This window comes from Mastigoproctus giganteus, chromosome 12 (genome assembly GCF_048544385.1).
Source record: "Mastigoproctus giganteus isolate SK-2022 chromosome 12, ASM4854438v1, whole genome shotgun sequence".
NCBI classification, from domain to species: domain Eukaryota; kingdom Metazoa; phylum Arthropoda; class Arachnida; order Uropygi; family Thelyphonidae; genus Mastigoproctus; species Mastigoproctus giganteus.
Window position 1 is genome coordinate 149,832,599 of NC_143586.1, and position 23,000 is coordinate 149,855,598.

Here is a 23,000-nt window from a genome sequence, read left to right on the forward strand (position 1 = left end):
AGAGGAGGGAGTACCACAGGGATCAGTTTTAAGTGTCACGCTTTTCGCCATCAAAGTAAATTCCATCACAGAACAACTTCCTCCAACCGTAAACGGTGCCCTCTATGTTGATGACTTTAGCATATTTTGTCAGTCATGCAACATGAGGGTTATTGAAAGACAACTGCAGAAAGCCATTGATCGCCTCAACTCCTGGGCACTTGAAAATGGTTTCAGGTTCTCGCCGGAGAAGACCGTTTGCGTACACTTTTGTCGTAAGCGTAATCTTCATCCTGAACCTGAATTAAGGCTCGGACAAAATGCTATTCCAGTTGCGGCGGATACAAAATTTCTGGGACTCGTATTTGATAAAAAGTTGACCTTTCTTGATCACATTCGTCAACTCCGCACCAAGTGCACAAGAGGGCTAAATATCCTCCGCTCTCTCTCCTCTACATCTTGGGGAGCAGACCGATGTACCCTCCTTCGGCTTTACCGTGCACTTGTGCGATCCAGACTAGATTACGGGTCCCTGGTATACAATTCGGCCAGAGACAGTGTACTTCGTTGGCTGGATCCTGTCCATCATCTGGCACTCCGTACCGCTATTGGAGCATATCGAACATCTCCAGTCCAGAGCTTATACGTCGAAGCAAACGAACCGCCGTTATCGCTTCGTCGTAAGCAGTTGTCTCTAAACTACGTTTTCAAACTGAAATCCCTGCCAGACCATCCTACGTGGCTATCCGTTTTTGAGCCACGATGGGAAAATTTGTATAACACACGTAAGACTGCCAACCGACCTTTTGGTATTCGTGTCCAAGAGCTACTCAAAGAATTTAATATCAAGGTAGACAAGGTTGCCCAAACACCGAAGCAACCCCTTCCACCCTGGCATGCTCATTTCCCGGCATGTGACTTGTCACTTAGAAATTGGGGAAAGTCGGACACTCCATCGTCTGTCTACCTGCAGCTTTATTCAGCACACCGAGCTGAATATTCTGACTTCGCGCCAGTTTACACAGACGGCTCGAAGTCGGAATCATATGTGGGATCTGCTGCTGTCTTTACAGACAGCATTACATCAGAGCAGATTCCCTCTGAATGCAGCATATTTACTGCAGAGCTGCTCGCTATAGAGTTAGCCTTGGATCACATTAGTAAATGCGAATACCAACGGTTCATTTTGTATACTGACGCTCTCAGCGTGTTACAGGCTTTAATATCTGTGAGATATAATTCTCATCCAGTTCTATCTAGCATTCAGCAGAAGATTCACTTCCTCCGAGAACGTGAATATGATATCCGCTTCTGCTGGATTCCCAGCCACATTGGGATTAAGGGAAATGATTTGGCTGACAATGCAGCCAAATCAGCAGTTCCCAATAATAATCGCTGCCTGTCAGTCCCTTATACAGACTGCAGGCGAATAATACACGAAAAGATACATTCCCAATGGCAGGATTCGTGGAATCGACAGACTGCGAATAAATTATATCTTATAAAGCCTTTAATTGAACCGTGGCAGTCTAGTCTGCGCAGGAATCGTAAAGAGGAAGTTGTTCTCGCCCGGACCCGCATAGGACATAGTCATTTGACTCATTCGTTTTTGCTGAGGGCTGATGACCCTCCTATGTGTGAGTCCTGTGGCACAATTTTATCAATTAGACACATTTTAGTTGACTGTCCAGATTTTAGCAATATCCGTTTTACCGCTTTTAGCCATCTGACTGAGCCGTATACACTCAGTCAGATTTTATCTGACAATGACAATGTGTCTGCTATTTTTAGCTTTTTGAAAGCAATAAACGTTTTTAATCGTATTTAAAATTCATGTTATTATTATTTCGTTTATTGATTTATCATTGTAATTAGATCTGGACACGGTGGCCTAATTAATTAGGTCACTGAGATGTTTAATTTTTATATATTACCTGGTCTTGGCGCATTATAGCCTTAGATGCTAATGCGCCAATAAAACCAAACCAAACCAAACCAAACCACATAGGACACAGTCATCTTACACATGCTTTTCTGCTGAGGGCAGATGACTGTCCTATGTGCGAGAACTGCGGCACCATTTTAACTATTCATCACATTTTAACCATGTGTCCACGTTTTAGACACAAATGTGATTTATATTTTACCGGTTTTAATCATCCGACTGAGCCTTATACACTCAGTGAGATTTTATCTGACAATGACCATGTATCTGCTGTTTTTAGCTTTTTAAAATCAATAAACGTTTTTGCTCGTATATAAAACTTACATTTTATTGTGATTTTCTATTGATTTATCTTTTATACCTTTTATACATTTGTTATATATTTTGACATAGTGACCTAACTCATTAGGTCACTGAAAGTTTAAAATTTTTTATATATGACTTGGTCTTGGTGCATTATAGCCTTAGTTGCTAATGCGCCAATAAAATCAAAACCAACCAACCAACCAACCCTGTGTTAAATTAAATCAGAAGACTCCTATTACAAATTGAAGAATGTCATCAATCAGTGACCTTTTGCTGGATCCCAGAGGCGCCTCCATAGTCAGGTGGGAAGGAGCAGCAGTGCGTAGCACATGCTTCTTGACTAGACCGGGGTTCGAGCCCGTCACCACCAAATACGGAGGATGCGAAAAGGTCAGGGAATGACCACCGCATATCCCGGAGCAATATGGCCTTAGTTGCTAATGCTTCTAAAAACCAAATAACAAACTTTGCTGGATCCCAGCACATTCGGGGATAAAGGGTAATAAACTTGCTGATGAAACTGCTAAAAATCCATCAACTGTTGATTTAACCTTCATTCCGGTTCCAGCCTCTGACTACTGTCACATCGTACAAACAGCATGTTTTGCGAAGTGGAAAGAGCTATGACATTCCCAAACCAATAATAAACTCTATCAGTTGAAACACAATCCAAAGTGTTGGCACTTTAGCACCAAAACAGTGTGAAGAGAAGAAGTGGTTCTTGCACGGGCACGTATTGGACACACATATCTAACCCACCTCCACCTGCTTCCAGGCAAAGATCCTCCTCAATGTCCATACTGTTCAGAAAATTTAACAGTCAAACATATTCTGATTGACTGCCCTCACTATCAACAGGACAGAACATCCGTCCTGTGTTCCCTGAGAAATCTACGAGAACCAATAACATTACAACATATTATTGGAGATGATGCAAACATCGAGTTTTTCTCTTATCTGAAAATAATTGGACTATATGATAAATTCTAAAATATTTCTGTAAACACAACCAAGTTGTTATGCCTAAATTATGTTTTTAGCTACGCTTAAATTTTGTTTTTAGCCTTTTCATGTGAATAGGCGCATTATAGCCACAGCAACTTATGTGCCGTTAATCTCCAATAACACACACACACACACATATCTAACTCACTCTCTCACATACTTTGAGACAAAGCAAACTGAAGTGAACTGTGTATGTATATTAAACATCTACAGACAATAGATGTTCTTTGATAATCTAATTATAATTAACTAAAAATGAATATTGTAATGAAAACCGTCACACATTTTGGGCTAATTTGCCCTTGTGTTGTAAACCCACATAACAACAGAGACTAACACTATCTTTGCATCATCTACTAATGGAACCTGTAAATTACAGAGTTGCATATTCTGAACTTTTTATTTTGCATAATACAGTTTTTGCATAATATTTCAAATAATTTGCTTTGTTATAAAGTTTAAAGTATTTTTTACTTAAAAGCTACTTGCATAGTACAGATAACCTTTTGTAAGCTTTTTTATGATATATATACCATTTGTTTTTCTAGTTTCCTTAGAATATCCAGGTATTGTGAAAGAAGAAATGTATCGCCATTCAGTAGAAGAAAAAACCCAGGTACTTAGAGAGTTTTTAAATACCTTGAGAATTTCTAGGTAAGTGATTTCATTGGTATTGAAATAAAAAAAAAAAAAAAAAAAAAGATGATTGTGCACATGCTAGCTACTATGTGTATCACCTTTGTTTGTAATTTGTAATAAAGGTGATGTTTGCATTTATCTAGTTAAGTGGATGAAATTTTTTTTTAATTGTGCAAGGAATTAATGAAAATATATTGATTGAAGTAGGCGAGAATTTTGTTTGCTCTGTGTTCATTTTTCCCTTGATGTGGGTCTCCGGGTGTGAAGCATTTCTACGGCCAAGCGATTTTTGAGCTCTATAAAGTGATCTGAAGGGATCTTTAGATTCCTTTAGAGTGATTCGTTTTAAAGAAATCACTCTTCTTTTAAGTTTAAAATTTGTTTCTCTTAAGTTCTTCAAAAAGTGCAGCAAACTTAACCTTACAAGTAGTAAGTTAAGTCGGGAAAGAAAAGACACTTTCCTTTTATTTTCTAGTAGAGTTATTAACCCAATTAACCTAAAAACCATCTGGTCACTCGTGGAATTACTCCTGCCCCCCTGTGGTGGGGCCGGTAACACGAGTAGAAAAACTAACCCTTAGCTCTGAAAGGAGTATAAAATGGAGAAGGAAAACCTCCTCCACTTAATGTTATTTTTATTATATTTTAATTTTTTTGGCTGGTGCAGCATAAGCCTTAGGGTTCCTTGTACCGTATGGCCATTACTAATACTAATAGTAATGTGTAAAATTCAAACATCAGACTCTGTAACTTCAGAAAACTGCATAAAATGGACATTTTCCATGGCAGATTGGGCAAAGTACACTTCTCCTGTATCTTTTGATAATCAGATCATTGAATTTCATCCAATTGGCAGGCTCTGACCATAATACCAAACAAATTCTAGCAGCTTTATGGGTTTAGATATGTCCATAGACCCATAAATTATTTATGGAACAAGGATTGTAAATGTAGCAAAAAAGAAAAAAAAAAAAAAAAACAAATGTGGAGTATATTCCAGAAACATCCTACCACCAATAATCTTATAAATTATAAAAGAGACTCTTGGATCCGATTTGCAACTTCAGTTACTAAAAATACTAGTGTAAGAATAATGTGGAAAAAAATTAGGCAACTAAGTGGCAAATTTCCTCCATTATCCTCTCCAATTTTCAACTTGAATGGCCCCTCAACGTGGGCACCTGTACGTGGTGAGGGGACCTCCCAGTGATGCTGCTGGGTTTCCAGATTAGCATCACTGGGATCTAACGCCCATACCTTGGTTCCAGGGTTACATCTTTGGAATCCGGCGTGTGCAGCCGTGCGCCGCGACCCGTGGAAGCGGAAAGGGGGATCCTGGTGGTTGAGGGGCCCAGCCTTAATACACCACTTTGGCCCCTGCTTCGACAAGACGGGCGGTCCCGGACCGGCTCGACTGGGATCAATCGGCGGGTGGTTCTATACTGCTAGGGTCAACTGCGTTCCAATAAGTCTCCCTCCCTTTGGTCCTGGGACGGGATAAAGACTTATTGGTAACGTGGGTATGGTGTTCTAAGCGAACTCGGCGTCCCATTCGTGTACGCAGTACCTGCTAGTTCACGGGTGGGCGCCCCCTCGTAGGGCTCCGTGGTGGGTGAGGTACTTAGGCATCAGACATTTTTTCTTTACTCTCATGAGTAATTTAAATCCTTCTTCTGGGGCCCCAACAAGGCCCCTACCTAATCGATCGTTAGATGAGAGTGAAAGTAATTCAGCTAAAAGAGCCAGAACTGAGGAGAAAACAACATCTGTGACACCTCTTTTCCTCATTCTCCATTCCACCGGAGAGCAGTCACTTGGGAAAATGTCACCCTTCTTCATCCAGAAAGGATTAGAAGGGATGGCAGGTTCACCCAAATCCGTAAAACGGCTGCGTTCTGGAGATATTCTAATAGAAGCATCAAATGTAAATCAAGCTGAAAAGTTTTTGAAAGCCACATCTATAGGGGGAATACCCATCATCACAACCCCTCACAAAACTTTGAACTCTTCAAGAGGTGTGATATCAGAGTGGGATCTTCTTCACGTTTCTGAAGAAGAGATCTGCTCTGAATTAAAAGAACAAGGAGTAACAGCTGTCAAGCGGAATATCCATGCGTAAGGATGGGAATCTTGTCCCTACCCGAGTTCTCATCCTAACATTCAACACCCCAAGGCCTCCAAGTTCCATCAAGGCAGGGTACTTAAACTGCCCAGTGAGGATTTACGTTCCAAACCCACTGAGGTGTTTTAAATGTCAAAAGTACGGCCACTCACAAACAGCTTGTCGTGGTAACCCTGCCTGTGCTCGATGTGGTGCTAAAGATCACGAGAGCAAGGAATGTATAGCTCCTAAGCCTAACTGTATTAACTGCCAAGGAGAGCACCCTGCATACTCTCTAGCATGCCAGCGGTGGAAGGACGAAAAGGAGATACAAAAGTTAAAAACGGAGCTAAACATCTCCTACCCAGAGGCCAGAAAACGCATACAACCAATAAATAGCGGAAAGCCTTCATATGCTCAGAAGGTTTCTGCGAAGTGCACTATCGGTACACAAACAGATATGACTATACCACCAAGAGAGTCATTCACGCCGATTGCACGCTATTTATTGAGTTCACAAAAGCCCACCACAAAAACACAATCAGCTGCTACTCCAATATCCGTACCTCCTAGTGCTCCACCACTAACAAAACCAAGTGGTAAAAAAGAGCAACCAAAATTAACAGAATCAATGGATGTAGTGGACAAGGAGGTACCGGACGATTCAGTCTTGCAACTCTTCGTGGAGGAAGAAATGGACACCGGACAGCGTCCATTCTTCCCCAAAAAAGATAAAGCCAAGACTGATAAAAGTAAGCCCTCAGCACCTCGGAAGCCGCCTGATGGACCCACCAAGCCAAAATAATGGCTAAATTCCTACAATGGAATTGTCGTGGATTCCGGCGAAATACAGATGACATCAAGGCCCTCCTGCAAAAGCATGAGCCAGTTTGCTTTTGCTTGCAGGAGACATATCTAAAGGCAAATGATGATCCCACCATGCATAACATCACAATCTTTCGTAAGGATAGAATTGCGGATGGTCCTGCTCATGGAGGAGTGGCTATCCTTGTGAGTAATCAGACCCCAGTTCAGCCTTTGCTAATTACAACCAGCATAGAGGCTGTTGCAATTCGCCTTACAGTGGGATTTTTATTAACGGTCTGCTCTATTTATTTGCCACCTGGGACTGACATCTCCCAGGAAGACCTTGATGATCTTCTAACGCAGTTGGCACCCCCTTTCTTACTTCTTGGGGATTTTAATGGACATAACACCCTGTGGGGTAGTGCTAACATCAATGGAAGGGGACGGGTCATAGAGCGTATGCTCAATGACAATGCCCTTTCCCTTCTAAATACTGGAACAAACACCTTCTTCGATATGCCTACCCGTACTTTTTCTGCCATTGATCTCTCTATCTGCTCCCCTTCTCTACTCCCATCACTCACTTGGGAAGTGGAGGAGAATCCATACGGAAGTGATCACTTCCCTGTGATAACCTTGTTACACAGTGGGAGACCATGTCTTCCTTTTAGGTTACCACGGTGGAAGTTTGATCAGGCTGACTGGAATGCCTTCCAACATCAGGCAAATTTTGAACTCAGTACAGTCAGTCAGGAGCCTATCAATGACGCAGTAACGTACATCACAGAAATCATTGTCCAAGCAGCTGCGAATGCTGTTCCAAAAACATCTGCCCGGTTTCCACCATTTCCCAAACCTTGGTGGAATTCACAATGCACAGCAGCAAAAAAGGCTCAAAACAAAGCGTGGGGGATATTCCGTCGATATCCTACCACTTGTAATCTAATAGCCTTCAAGCGTGCACGAGCCAAAGCACGCTACATTCGCTGTCAGAGTCAAAAGGAATCATGGATCCGTTTTACATCATCTATTAACCAGGCTACCAATTCTAAGGTAGTCTGGGATAAAATCCGGAAAATGAAGGGAAAATATACATCCCACCCTTCTTCAATCCTAGATTATAATGGATGCGCTATTGCAGATCCAACTGCAATAGCCAATGCTCTTGGGGAAACATTCTCTAACATCTCCGCAACATCTTCGTATTCCCCAGAGTTCCTGGTCCTGAAACATAAAATCGAAAAGCAGGCACTTAATTTCAAGTCCAAGGGCTTCTATCCCTACAACGGGGCATTCACTATGCAGGAACTGAAGAGAGCCCTCACTCTTTCTAATGCAAGTGCTGTTGGACCAGATGGCATCCATTATGAAATGATTAAACGGCTTTCACCAAAATCTATGGATTATCTGCTCCTTCTTTATAACAGAATCTTTATTGAAGGGCAGTTTCCGGACTCCTGGCGGAAGGCAATCGTCCTTGCTTTTCCTAAGCCAGGAAAGGATCCAGAAGTCACCACCAATTATCGTCCTATAGCTCTGACTAGCTGTCTGTGCAAAATCCTGGAGAGAGAGTGGTTAATTCTCGTTTAATATGGTACTTAGAAAAAAATGACCTTCTCTCCAACATCCAGTGCGGCTTCCGAAGGAACCGGTCCACTTTGGACCATCTTATTAGATTGGAAACATCCATCCGGGATGCTTTCCTAAAACGCGAACACTTGGTGTCGGTGTTCTTTGACATGGAGAAAGTGTATGACACAACTTGGAGATTTGGCATCATAAAAGATCTGCATAGCCTTGGTCTTAGGGGACGACTCCCCATTTTTATTGAAAACTTTTTAGCCGATCGATCTTTCCAAGTTCGTGTGGGATCCTCACTCTCTCGTTCCTTTAGCCAAGAGGAGGGAGTACCACAGGGATCAGTTTTAAGTGTCACGCTTTTCGCCATCAAAGTAAATTCCATCACAGAACAACTTCCTCCAACCGTAAACGGTGCCCTCTATGTTGATGACTTTAGCATATTTTGTCAGTCATGCAACATGAGGGTTATTGAAAGACAACTGCAGAAAGCCATTGATCGCCTCAACTCCTGGGCACTTGAAAATGGTTTCAGGTTCTCGCCGGAGAAGACCGTTTGCGTACACTTTTGTCGTAAGCGTAATCTTCATCCTGAACCTGAATTAAGGCTCGGACAAAATGCTATTCCAGTTGCGGCGGATACAAAATTTCTGGGACTCGTATTTGATAAAAAGTTGACCTTTCTTGATCACATTCGTCAACTCCGCACCAAGTGCACAAGAGGGCTAAATATCCTCCGCTCTCTCTCCTCTACATCTTGGGGAGCAGACCGATGTACCCTCCTTCGGCTTTACCGTGCACTTGTGCGATCCAGACTAGATTACGGGTCCCTGGTATACAATTCGGCCAGAGACAGTGTACTTCGTTGGCTGGATCCTGTCCATCATCTGGCACTCCGTACCGCTATTGGAGCATATCGAACATCTCCAGTCCAGAGCTTATACGTCGAAGCAAACGAACCGCCGTTATCGCTTCGTCGTAAGCAGTTGTCTCTAAACTACGCTCTAAAACTGAAATCCCTGCCAGACCACCCTACGTGGCTATCCGTTTTTGAGCCACGATGGGAAAATTTGTATAACACACGTAAGACTTCCAACCGACCTTTTGGTATTCGTGTCCAAGAGCTGCTCAAAGAATTTAATATCAAGGTTGACAAGGTTGCCCAAACACCGAAGCAACCCCTTCCACCCTGGCATGCTCATTTCCCGGCATGTGACTTGTCACTTAGAAATTGGGGAAAGTCGGACACTCCATCGTCTGTCTACCTGCAGCTTTATTCAGCACACCGAGCTGAATATTCTGACTTCGCGCCAGTTTACACAGACGGCTCGAAGTCGGAATCATATGTGGGATCTGCTGCTGTCTTTACAGACAGCATTACATCAGAGCAGATTCCCTCTGAATGCAGCATATTTACTGCAGAGCTGCTCGCTATAGAGTTAGCCTTGGATCACATTAGTAAATGCGAATACCAACGGTTCATTTTGTATACCGACGCTCTCAGCGTGTTACAGGCTTTAATATCTGTGAGATATAATTCTCATCCAGTTCTGTCTAGCATTCAGCAGAAGATTCACTTCCTCCGAGAACGTGAATATGATATCCGCTTCTGCTGGATTCCCAGCCACATTGGGATTAAGGGAAATGATTTGGCTGACAATGCAGCCAAATCAGCAGTTCCCAATAATAATCGCTGCCTGTCAGTCCCTTATACAGACTGCAGGCGAATAATACACGAAAAGATACACTCCCAATGGCAGGATTCGTGGAATAGACAGACTGCGAATAAATTATATCTTATAAAGCCTTTAATTGAACCGTGGCAGTCTAGTCTGCGCAGGAATCGTAAAGAGGAAGTTGTTCTCGCCCGGACCCGCATAGGACATAGTCATTTGACTCATTCGTTTTTGCTGAGGGCTGATGACCCTCCTATGTGTGAGTCCTGTGGCACAATTTTATCAATTAGACACATTTTAGTTGACTGTCCAGATTTTAGCAATATCCGTTTTACCGCTTTTAACCATCTGACTGAGCCGTATACACTCAGTCAGATTTTATCTGACAATGACAATGTGTCTGCTATTTTTAGCTTTTTGAAAGCAATAAACGTTTTTAATCGTATTTAAAATTCATGTTATTATTATTTCGTTTATTGATTTATCATTGTAATTAGATCTGGACACGGTGGCCTAATTAATTAGGTCACTGAGATGTTAAATTTTTATATATTACCTGGTCTTGGCGCATTATAGCCTTAGATGCTAATGCGCCAATAAAACCAAACCAAACCAAAACTTGAATGGACAGGAGCTCTCTACTCCTGTGGCCCCCGGGTGCCAAGTGTTTGTGACTGAGCGATTTCTCTGTAACTTTCAGTGCGATTTCTTAAAAGTTATATATAGTTCTTTTACATTCCTCTCGTTAAGCATTCTATTTATTTAATAACAGCTCTTGTCAAAAAAGTACTTGTACAGAGCAAGAAGGGGAAGCCACCTTTCTTTTTTTTCATAGGTTTATTACTAACCCCATACTATTTTCGCTTGGTCACACCAGGCACTGCCCCTGCCTTCCTGTGGCAGGGCCGGAAACCTTGGTAGAAAAGCTCATCTGCCAAGGGCCAAAAGGAGTAAAATGTGTTTCCGCCTCTAGAGCCGACAAGCTCTCGGCCAGAGAACGATACTGATTTTGACATCTCACAACTCAAGAGGTTGAAAACTAATTCATCAACAACAGAGTTTCCTGCATTTCTAATTATGCACTCACTTTCAGACCAACCTGTCAGCAAGTTATCTCCTTTCTTCATCCAGAAATATCTGGAGACCTACTATTAGAAACACACACCGAAGACATTCAGGAAACTTTTACAATCGACAATTTTGCAGGTATACCAGTGAGTGTATCTCCCCATAAAACACTAAATACATCTGAAGGTGTGATATCTAGTTAGGATCTGTTGAACATGATGGAGGACGAAATAACTCAAGAACTACAGAATCAAAATGTTATTGCGGCAAAAAGAATCATGATTAAAAAAGACAATAACCTTACACCCACTAGGAATACTATCCTTGCATTTAATTCCCCAAACCTACCATCATCAGTGAGGCCCCGGGTGCCAAGCGAATGTGATCGAGCGTTTTCTCTGTGCTTAAAAAGTGATTATCAAAAGCGATCTAAAGTTATATTAAGTTACTGTCCTTAAGAAATTTATTTTTTATATCAGCTACTGTCACAAAAAGTACTTGTACAGAGCAAGAAAGAAAAGCTACCTTTCTTTATTTTTCATACTTCTTTTACTAACACCTAATACTCTACGCTTGGTCACACCAGGCACTGCTCCTGCCTCCCCGTGGCGGGGCCGGAAGTCTTGGCAGAAAAGCTCATCTGCCAAGGACTAAAAGGAGCAAACATGGATCAACATGCCTTTCCGCCTCACGAGCCGACAAGCTCTCGGCCAGAGTTAGACAACGAGCATAACACGTCGCAACCCAAGAGGATGAAAACCACTTCCTCAGCGACAAATTGTCCTGCATTTCTAATAATGCACTCTCTTGGAGATCAGCCTCTCAGTAAGCTCTCTCCGTTTGTTATCCAAAAACATCTGGAAAGTCTGGCAGGATCGCCTAAGACAGTCAAGAGGCTGCAATCAGGCGACCTACTAGTGGAGACAATAAACCATGGACATTCGCAGAAACTACTAAACCTTGCCAACTTTGCTGGAATTCCAGTAAAGGTTTCTCCCCATGCTACCCTAAATACATCCAAAGGGATTATATCCAGCTGGGATCTTTTGAATGTCACGGAGGAGGAGATAATGCAAGAACTTCAAGACCAAAATGTCATTGCAGTCAAAAGGATTAAGACTAAAAAAGACAATATACTTGCACCTACAAGGAACATTATCCTCACTTTCAATACACCAAATCTACCAACATCGATAAAAGCAGGCTATCTACATTGTCGAATTAGGCCCTACATCCCTAATCCTTTGAGATGTTTTAAGTGCCAAAAGTATGGTCACTCTCAAATGGCATGTAGAGGAAATCAAGTTTGCCCCAATTGTGGGTCCTCTGAACACACTCAAAGTGATTGCTCAGCAAAAGAAATGGCCTGCCCCAACTGTAAAGGCAACCATCCTGCCTATTCCAGATCATGCGAGAAATGGAAAACTGAAAAGAAAATTGTGACATATAAGATTGAAAATAAAGTAAGTTTTCAAGAAGCAAGGAAAGTAATTGCTCCCAGTTTGACTAAGCGTACATACGCCAGTATTGCGCAAAGGTATCAATCAGTGGGCACCCAAACCGATGTTACAGTACCTATAAACGCTTCAATTTCTGACTGGGCACGGGCTGTTCTCTCCCAGCAACAGTCCAATACCCCTAAGCAGATGAACCAGGCAAATAATACTGCAATTACAGTACCAGCAACATCTCCTTCTCCTCCCACAGTGACTGCTTCTACATCAAATAATCGGAGCTCACATTTAAAAAAGAATATCCCAGAAACATCTATGGATACATTCGACTCATCTAGACAAGAACCTATATTAGAATTACATGCGGAAGAAGAAATGGACACCGGTCGACCATTCTTTTCCAAAAAAGACAAACCAAAGCCTGAACGTCACAAGCCAACCACATTAAAAAAGCAGTCAGATACAGCTTCTTCTACTAAACACCAATAATGCCTTATATTCTACAGTGGAATTGCAGAGGATATCGTAGCAACCTTAATGATATTCAAGTCCTAATTCACCGCTATTCTCCAGTTGGTTTCTGTCTACAGGAAACCTACCTAACTCCACAAATTTCCACCAACATTAAGAACTATGTCATCTATCGACAAGATCGTAATACTTCAAATGCTGCCCGTGGAGGTGTGGCCATCTTCATCAGCTCAAAGATCCCGACCAAACAAATTGTTTTGCAAACTGATATTGAAGTTGTTGCCGTACGTCTGATAACCCAGATTGCGTTAACACTAGCATCAGTCTATCTCCCACCAAGTCATACTTTCTCTTACCAAGATCTTGAAAACCTGCTAATGCAATTGCCACCCCCGGTCTGTCTGTTGGGTGATTTCAATAGCCACAATCCCTTATGGGGATCAACAAAAGTAGATACACATGACCGACTAATTGAAACTTTTCTAGACAAACAAAACCTTACTGTTCTTAATACTGGTACACCCACTCACATACAATTGCCAACTGGACAAACTTCTGCAATTGATCTATCAGTATGTTCCCCGACTCTGTATCCAATCATAGAATGGTCTGTTTTAGATGACCCCTTGGGCAGTGATCATTTTCCTATTATTTGTGATCTGCTCACTGCTCAACCACCATTAGTCAATCCCCTCAACGTGGGCACCTGTACGTGGTGAGGGGACCTCCCAGTGACGCTGCTGGGTTTCCAGATTAGCATCACTGGGATCTAACGCCCATACCTTGGTTTCAGGGTTACATCTTTGAAATCCGGCGTGTGCAGCCGTGCGCCGCGACCCGTGGAAGCGGAAAGGGGGATCCTGGTGGTTGAGGGGCCCAGCTTCAATACACCACTTTGGCCCCTGCTTCGACAAGACGGGTGGTCCCGGACCGGCCCGACTGGGATTAATCGGCGGGTGGTTTTATACTGCTAGGGTCAACTGCGTTCCAATAAGTCTCCCTCCCTTTGGTCCTGGGACGGGATAAAGACTTATTGGTAACGTGGGTATGGTGCTCTAAGCGAACTCGGCGTCCCATTCGTGTACGCAGTACCTGCTAGTTCACGAGTGGGCGTCCCCTCGTAGGGCTCCGTGGTGGGTGAGGTACTTAGGCATCAGACATTTTCTCTTTACTCATATGAGTAATTTAAATCCTTCTTCTGGGGCACAACAAGGCCCTTACCTAATCGAGATGATGACGCAGATAACACCTCTGCCAAACGAGCCAGAACTGATGATAAACAACCACCATCAGTTACACCGCTTTTCCTCATTCTCCATTCCACCGGAGAGCAGTCCATTGGAAAGATGTCACCCTTCTTCATCCAGAAAGGATTAGAATGGTTGGCAGGTTCACCTAAAACGGTAAAAAGACTGCGTTCTGGCGACCTTTTGGTCGAAGCTACATCTATTAAACAGGCGGAAAAAATCCTGAACGCCACATCAATAGGGGGAATACCTATCATTGCAACCCCCCACAAAACTTTGAACTCTTCTAGAGGCGTCATTTCAGAGTGGGACCTTCTTCATGTTTCTGAAGAAGAGATCTGCTCTGAATTGAAAGACCAAGGAGTGACAGCTGTAAAGAGAATATCGATACGGAAGGATGGGAATCTCGTCCCTACCCGAGTTCTCATCCTCACGTTTAACACCCCACGGCCTCCAAATTCCATCAAGGCAGGTTATCTAAACTGCCCAGTGAGGATTTATATCCCAAACCCACTGCGGTGTTTTAGATGCCAAAAATACGGCCACTCACAAACATCTTGTCGTGGTAACCCTGCCTGTGCTCGATGTGGTGTGAAAGACCACGAGAGCAAGGAATGTACAGCTCCAAAACCCACCTGTGTTAACTGCCAAGGTGAGCACCCCGCCTACTCAAGAGCATGCCAGCGGTGGAAGGACGAAAAAGAAATCCAAAAACTGAAAACAGAGCTGAATATATCCTACCCAGAGGCCAGAAAACGTATCCAACCAGTAAATAGCGGGAAACCTTCATATGCCCAGAAGGTTTCTGCTAAGAGCACTATCGGGACACAAACTGAGATGACTATACCACCAAGAGTCATTCACCCCGATTGCACGCTATTTATTGAGTTCTCAAAAGCCCACCAAAAAAACACAGTCAGTTGCCACTCCTATATCCGTACCTCCTAGTGCTCCACCACTATCAAAACCAAGTGGTAAAGAGCCTGAAGTAACAACAGAAAGAATGGATGTAGAGAACAAGGAGGTACAGGATGAATCAGTCTTGGAACTCTTTGCGGAGGAAGAAATGGACACGGGACATCGTCCATTCTTCCCCAAAAAAGATAAAGCCAAGACTGATAAAAGTAAGCCCTCAGCACCTCGGAAGCCGCCTGATGGACCCACCAAGCCAAAATAATGGCTAAATTCCTACAATGGAATTGTCGTGGATTCCGGCAAAATACAGATGACATCAAGGCTCTCCTGCAAAAGCACGAGCCAGTTTGCTTTTGCTTGCAGGAGACTTATCTAAAGGCAAATGATGATCCCACCATGCATAACATCACAATCTTTCGTAAGGATAGAATTGCGGATGGTCCTGCTCATGGAGGAGTGGCTATCCTTGTGGGTAACCATACCCCAGTCCAGCCCTTGCTAATTACTACCAGCATAGAGGCTGTTGCAATTCGCCTTACGGTGGGATTTTTATTAACTGTGTGCTCTATCTATTTGCCACCTGGGACTGACATCTCCCAGGCAGACCTTGATGATCTTCTAACGCAGTTGCCTCCCCCTTTCTTACTTCTCGGGGACATGAATGGACATAACACCCTGTGGGGTAGTGCTAACATCAACGGAAGGGGACGAGTCATTGAGCGTATGCTCAATGACAACGACCTTTCCCTTCTAAATACTGGAACAAACACCTTCTTCCATACGCCTACCCGTACCTTTTCTGCCATTGATCTCTCTATCTGCTCCCCTTCTCTACTCCCTTCACTCACTTGGGAAGTGGAGGAGAATCCATACGGAAGCGATCACTTCCCTGTGATAACCTTGTTACACAGTGGGAGACCATGTCTTCCTTTTAGGTTACCACGGTGGAAGATTGATCAGGCTGACTGGACTGCCTTCCGACATCAGGCAAATTTCGATCTTAGCACAGTCAGTCAAGAGCCGATCAATGATGCAGTAAAGTACATCACAGAAATCATTGTCCAAGCAGCTGCTAATGCTGTCCCAAAAACATCAGCCCGGTTTCCACCATTTCCCAAACCTTGGTGGAATTCACAATGCACACCAGCAAAAAAGGCTCAAAACAAAGCGTGGGGGATATTTCGCCGATATCCTACCACGAACAACCTTATAGCCTTCAAACGTGCACGAGCCAAAGCACGCTACATCCGTCGTCAGAGTCAAAAGGAATCGTGGATCCGTTTCACATCATCTATTAACCAGTCTACCAACTCTAAGGTAGTCTGGGATAAAATCCGGAAAATGAAGGGAAAATATACCTCCCACCCTTCTGCAATCCTAGATTATAATGGATGCGCTATTGCAGATCCAACTGCAATAGCCAATGCTCTTGGGGAAACATTCTCTAACATCTCTGCAACATCTTCGTATTCCCCAGAGTTCCTGGTCCTTAAACATAAACTGGAAAAGCAAGCACTTAATTTTAAGACCAAGGGCCTCTATCCCTACAACGGGGCATTCACTATAGAGGAACTGAAAAGAGCCCTCACTCTTTCCAAAGCAAGTGCTGTTGGACCAGATGGCATCCATTATGAAATGATTAAACATCTTTCACCAAACTCTATGGATTGTCTGCTCCTTCTATATAACAGAATCTTTACTGAGGGGCAGTTTCCGGATTCCTGGCGAAAGGCAATCGTTCTTGCCTTTCCTAAGCCAGGAAAGGATCCAAAAGTCACCACCAATTATCGTCCTATTGCTCTGTCCAGCTGTCTGCAAAATCCTGGAGAGAATGGTTAATTCTCGTTTAATATGGTATCTCGAATCAAATGACCTTCTCTCCAACATTCAGTGCGGCTTCCGAAGGAACCGGTCCACCTTGGACCATCTTATTAGATTGGAAGCATCCATCCGGGATGCTTTCCTAAAACGCGAACACTTGGTGTCGGTGTTCTTTGACATGGAGAAAGCGTATGACACCACTTGGAGATTTGGCATATTAAAAGATCTTCATAGCCTAGGCCTTAGGGGGCAACTCCCCATTTTTATTAAAAACTTTTTAGCCAATCGATCTTTCCAAGTTCGTGTGGGATCATCACTCTCTCGTCCCTTCAGCCAAGAGGAGGGAGTACCACAAGGATCAGTATTAAGTGTCACGCTTTTTGCCATCAAAGTCAATTCCATCACAGAACAACTTCCTCCAACTGTAAACTGTGCCCTCTATGTTGATGACTTTAGCATTTTTTGTCAGTCATGCAACATGAGGGTTATTGAAAGACAACTGCAGAAAGCCATTGACAGTCTGAATTCCTGGGCACTTGCTAATGGCTTCAGGTTCTCGCCGGAGAAGTCCGTTTGCGTACACTTTTGTCGCAAGCGTAATCTTCATCCTGAACCTGAATTAAGGCTCGGACAAAATGGTATTCCAGTAGCAGCGGACACAAAATTCTTGGGACTCGTATTTGATAAAAAGTTGATCTTTCTGAACCACATCCGTCAACTTCGCACAAAGTGCACACGCGGGCTTAATATTCTCCGCTCGCTCTCCTCTACATCTTGGGGAGCTGACCGATGCACGCTTCTTCGGCTTTACTGTGCACTTGTGCGATCCAAACTTGATTATGGGTCCCAGGTATATTCTTCTGCCAGAGACAGTGTCCTTCGATGGCTGGATCCTGTCCATCACCAGGCTCTTCGTATCGCTACTGGAGCATATAGAACATCTCCTGTCCAGAGTTTATACGTCGAAGCAAACGAACCACCGTTATCGCTTCGACGTAAGCAGTTGTCTCTAAACTACGCTTTTAAACTGAAATCCCTGCCAGACCATCCTACGTGGCTATCCGTTTTTGAGCCACGATGGGAAAATTTGTACAACACCCGTAAGACTGCCAATCGTCCTTTTGGTATTCGTTTCCAAGAGCTACTCGTAGAACTTGATATCACGGTAGACCAGGTTGCCCAAACACCGAAGCAACCCCTTCCACCCTGGCATGCTCATATTCCAATATGTGACTTGTCCCTCAGAAATTGGGGAAAGTCGGACACTCCATCATCGGTCTACCTGCAGCTTCATTCAGCATACAGAGCTGAACACTCTGACTTTGCGCCAGTTTACACAGACGGCTCGAAGTCGGAATCATATGTGGGATCTGCTGCTGTCTTTACAGACAGCACTACATCGGAGCAGATTCCCTCTGAATGCAGTATCTTTACTGCAGAGCTGCACGCAATAGAGTTAGCCTTGGATTACATTAGTGAATGCCAATACCAACGGTTCATTTTATATTCTGACTCTCTCAGCGTGTTACAGGCTTTAATATCTGTGAGGTATAATCCTCATCCAGCTCTGTCTAGTATCCAGCAGAAGATTCACTTTCTCCATGAACGTGAATATGATATCCGCTTCTGCTGGATCCCGAGCCACATTGGGATTAGGGGAAATGATTTGGCTGACACCGCAGCCAAATCAGGAATTCCCAATAATAATCGCTGCCTGTCAGTCCCTTATACAGACTACAGGCGAATAATACACGAAAAGATACACTCCCAATGGCAGGATTCGTGGAATAGACAGACTGCGAATAAATTATATCTTATAAAGCCTTTAATTGAACCGTGGCAGTCTAGTCTGCGCAGGAGTCGTAAGGAGGAAGTTGTTCTCGCTCGGACCCGCATAGGACATAGTAATTTGACACATTCGTTTTTGCTGAGGGCTGATGACCCTCCTATGTGTGAGTCCTGCGGCACAATTTTATCTATTAGACACCTTTTAGTTGAATGTCCAGATTTTAGCAATATCCGTTTTACCGCCTTTAATCATCTGACTGAGCCGTATACACTCAGTCAGATTTTATCTGACAATGACAATGTGTCTGCTATTTTTAGCTTTTTGAAAGCAATAAACGTTTTTAATAGTATTTAAAATTTATATGTTATTGTTATATCTTTTATTGATTTATCTTTTGTATATATTTATTATTAGATCTAGACATGGTGGCCTAATTAATTAGGTCACTGAGAGTTTAATTTAAATTTTTTTTTAAAAATATTACCTAGTCTTGGCGCATTATAGCCATAGTTGCTAATGCGCCAAAAAAAAAAAAAACCCAAACCCATTAGTCAATCCCTGCAGGAAATGGAAGTTTTCTCAAGCCAACTGGGTCAAATTTAAATCTTTAGTCACCCTGGACGAGCAATATATACGGACACAGTCGATAGATGAAGCCACAGATTATATCACTTCACACATACTATCTGCAGCTAAGTGTTCAATTCCATTGTCGAATCCGCATTCCCGACAGCACCATAATTATCGGTGGAATGAAGACTGCACTAAAGCAAAGAAGTTAAAAAATAAAGCATGGAATATATTTTGCAGATCACCAACCACGACTAATCTAATCAATTACAAGAAACTAAGAGCGAAAGCACGTCTCATTCAAAGGCAAGCCAAGAAGAATTCTTGGATTCATTTTGCATCTACCATAAACAGAAACACCAACTCCAGGTTAATATGGAAGAAAATCAGACAGATTTCTGGAAAATTCCCTACAACCCCCTCACCTATTCTTTCATGGAATGGGCAGGAACTCTCAGCTCCTGAGGACATAGCAAATGCTTTGGGCAAAACGTTTGCTAAAGTTTCAGCGGTGTCAAATTATTCGGCGGATTTTCAGAAAATAAAGACCAAGACTGAAGAACGAGCCATAAACTTTCGAACCTCAGTTTTCCTTCCGTATAACCAGCCTCTTCAATATCACGAACTCCTACATGCCATGAAAACGACACACAACGGTGCTGCTGGGCCAGATGGCATATCTTATATCATGTTACAATACCTTGGTGACAAAAATTTACAAATACTACTGGTCTACTATAACAGAATATTTATGGAAAACATTTATCCCATCTCCTGGCATCATGCCACAGTTCTTGCCTTTTTGAAACCTGGAAAAGACCCTACAAGGCCATACAATTACCGACCAATTTCCCTCTCCAGTTGCCTCGGTAAATTACTTGAAAAAATTATTCATAATCGACTTGTTTGGACCATCGAAACACAACACCTAATGAGTAATAAACAGCATGGCTTTCGTAAGAACAGGTCCTCCTTAGATCTCATGATTAAAGCAGAGTCTGCAATTCGCAATGCCTTCGTAAAAAATGAACATCTCGTTTTTGTTTCCATTGACATAGAGAAGGCATTTGACACTACCTGGCGTCATGGCATTCTCAGCGACCTCCATGCCCTTGGTCTAAGGGGCAACCTTCCTATATTTATCAGAAACTTTCTCCAGAACCGTTTGTTCCAAGTCCGATACCACAACTCTCTTTCTAAGACATTTTTACAGGAAGAAGGAGTGCCACAAGGTTCTGTATTGAGTGCAACCCTCTTCGCCCTTAAAATTGATTCTATAACAAAAGAACTCCCAAATACAGTTGAGACCTATCTTTATGCGGATGATCTATCCATTTCTTGCCATTCTCAGAATATGAGATCCATTGAACGGCAACTGCAGTTATCCTTGAATAAGGTGCAAAGTTGGGCAGGACTCAATGGCTATCGTCTATCTCAGCAGAAAACTGTTGCAGTCCACTTTTGTAATCAACGAAAAATGCATACAGATCCTGAACTTCAGATGTCAAATTTTACCATTCCAGTGACCAACAATATCAGATTCTTGGGATTAATCCTTGACAGAAAATTAAATTTCCTTGAACACATTAAATCGCTACGTACTTCCTGCCTTAAAAAACTGAACATACTGAGAGCTTTATCTGCAATGTCTTGGGGAGCAGACCGTACATCTTTGCTTCTGCTATATAGAGCATTGATCAGATCCCGTTTGGATTATGGTGCTCCAATCTACGATTCTGCCCGAAAGAGTACACTACGCTGGTTAGATCCTATACAGCATAGTGCACTGCGGATTGCCCTTGGCGCATTCAGGACATCCCCTACCCAAAGTTTATATATTGAAGCACATGAGCCCCCTCTTTGTCTCCGCAGGAAAACACTACTTCTTAAGTATGCAGCCCGAATACAAAACTGCTGTCAGCATCCTATTGGGCCGTATCTCTTTAATCCACCACTGCAAAACCTTTATAGAAACAAACCCAGTAAAATAAGACCGGCAGGCTTACGACTAATTGAAATAACACAGAGTTGGAATATTCCTAATGTCAACAGGCTAGACATAATGAAATGCTTACACCCACCTTGGACACCTCCTCCACAATTAACTTGTGATACTTACCTTCAAAAATGGGGAAAGAATCTTTTACCGTCACTGAACATGAAACAACTCCATGCAAGCCATATTCGGAAATATGCTAGTTTATTGCCAATATATACTGATGGCTCCAAATCACACTCAGCTGTTGGAGCAGCAGCAGTACCCTCTACAATCATTTCTGCTTCCCTGCCGCCTGAGTATAGCAGCTTCTCTGCAGAACTTCATGCAATAAAGTTAGCTTTAGAAAACCTGAATCTCTACCCATCTCTAAAATATATTGTATATACTGACTCTCTAAGCTCAATTACAGCAATACAAAACTTTCGTTATAAGGTTTATCCTATATTAAACCAAATCAGAAGCCTATTATTAAAAATTGAGGAACGTCATCAATCAGTGACCTTTTGCTGGATCCCAGCCCATTCGGGGATAAAAGGGAATGAACTCGCTGACAAAACTGCCAAAAATCCATCAACTTATGATTTAACCCTTGCTCCTATTCCAATCTATGACTATAATCATATCATACAAACAACATGTCTTGCGATGTGGAAAGAGATATGGGACACCCAAAGCAATAATAAACTTTATCAGTTGAAACAGGATCCACAGCTTTGGCGCTCTAGCATCAAAACAGTACGAAGAGAAGAAGTAGTGCTTGCACGAGCACGGATAGGACATACATATCTGACTCACCTTCACCTACTTACAGGAGAGGATCCTCCTCATTGTCCACACTGTTCCTCGCACTTATCAGTCAAACACATTCTCGTTGACTGCCCTCACTATGATCAGGACAGAATATCCATCCTCCTTTCCCTACAAAATTTTCCGGAACCGAAGACATTAAAAAATATTATAGGTGACGATGCAAACATCAATGAATTCTTCTCTTTTTTGAAAAAAATTGGATTGTATCATAAATTTTAAAACATCACTCTAATAAGCCATAAATTGATTCTATCCAAAATTTGAGTTTTATTATTTTCCTGTGAATAGGCGCACTATAGCCCCAGCAGCTCGTGCGCCATTAAACCCCCATCACAACAACAACAACATCATCAGTGAAAGCGGCTTTGCCATGTTTGTCCATACATACCTAATCCCTTGAGATGTTACAAGTGCCAAAAGTATGGCCCCTCTCAGACGACATGTAGAGGAAACCCATTATGCCCCAACTGTGGATCTTCTGTTCATACTCAATTTGAATGTTTGGTGACAGAAAAAACTTGTCCCAACTGTAAAGGCAACCATCTTGCCTATTCCAAAACATGTGACAGATGGAAAATTGAGAAAAATATTGTTAAATATTTTAAAATACCAGTTTCCATGTCTTATTTTAATATGTGGTTGGTGAGAAACACTTAATATCATAATATAAGATTGAGAACAAGGTAAGCTATCAAGAAACCAGGAAAATAAATGCTCGTACTATGCCCAAACGTACCTATGCCACTATTACACAAAAACAACAAACAGTGTCCACCCAAACTGATGTTACTGTCCCCTCAAACATATCAACTCTGATTGG

The 23,000-nt window shown here is 42.6% G+C and overlaps 1 protein-coding gene across 1 annotated transcript in view; it reads left to right on the forward strand.

Annotated features, from left to right (window-relative positions):
* LOC150077505 (uncharacterized) overlaps positions 1-23,000 on the forward strand; it is a 340,997-nt gene that overhangs the window by 47,805 nt on the left and 270,192 nt on the right. The window contains exon 3 of the mRNA XM_090386345.1: positions 3,784-3,889. Coding sequence (XP_090242471.1) covers positions 3,784-3,889 — 106 coding nt within the window. The remainder of the gene's footprint in view (positions 1-3,783; positions 3,890-23,000) is intronic.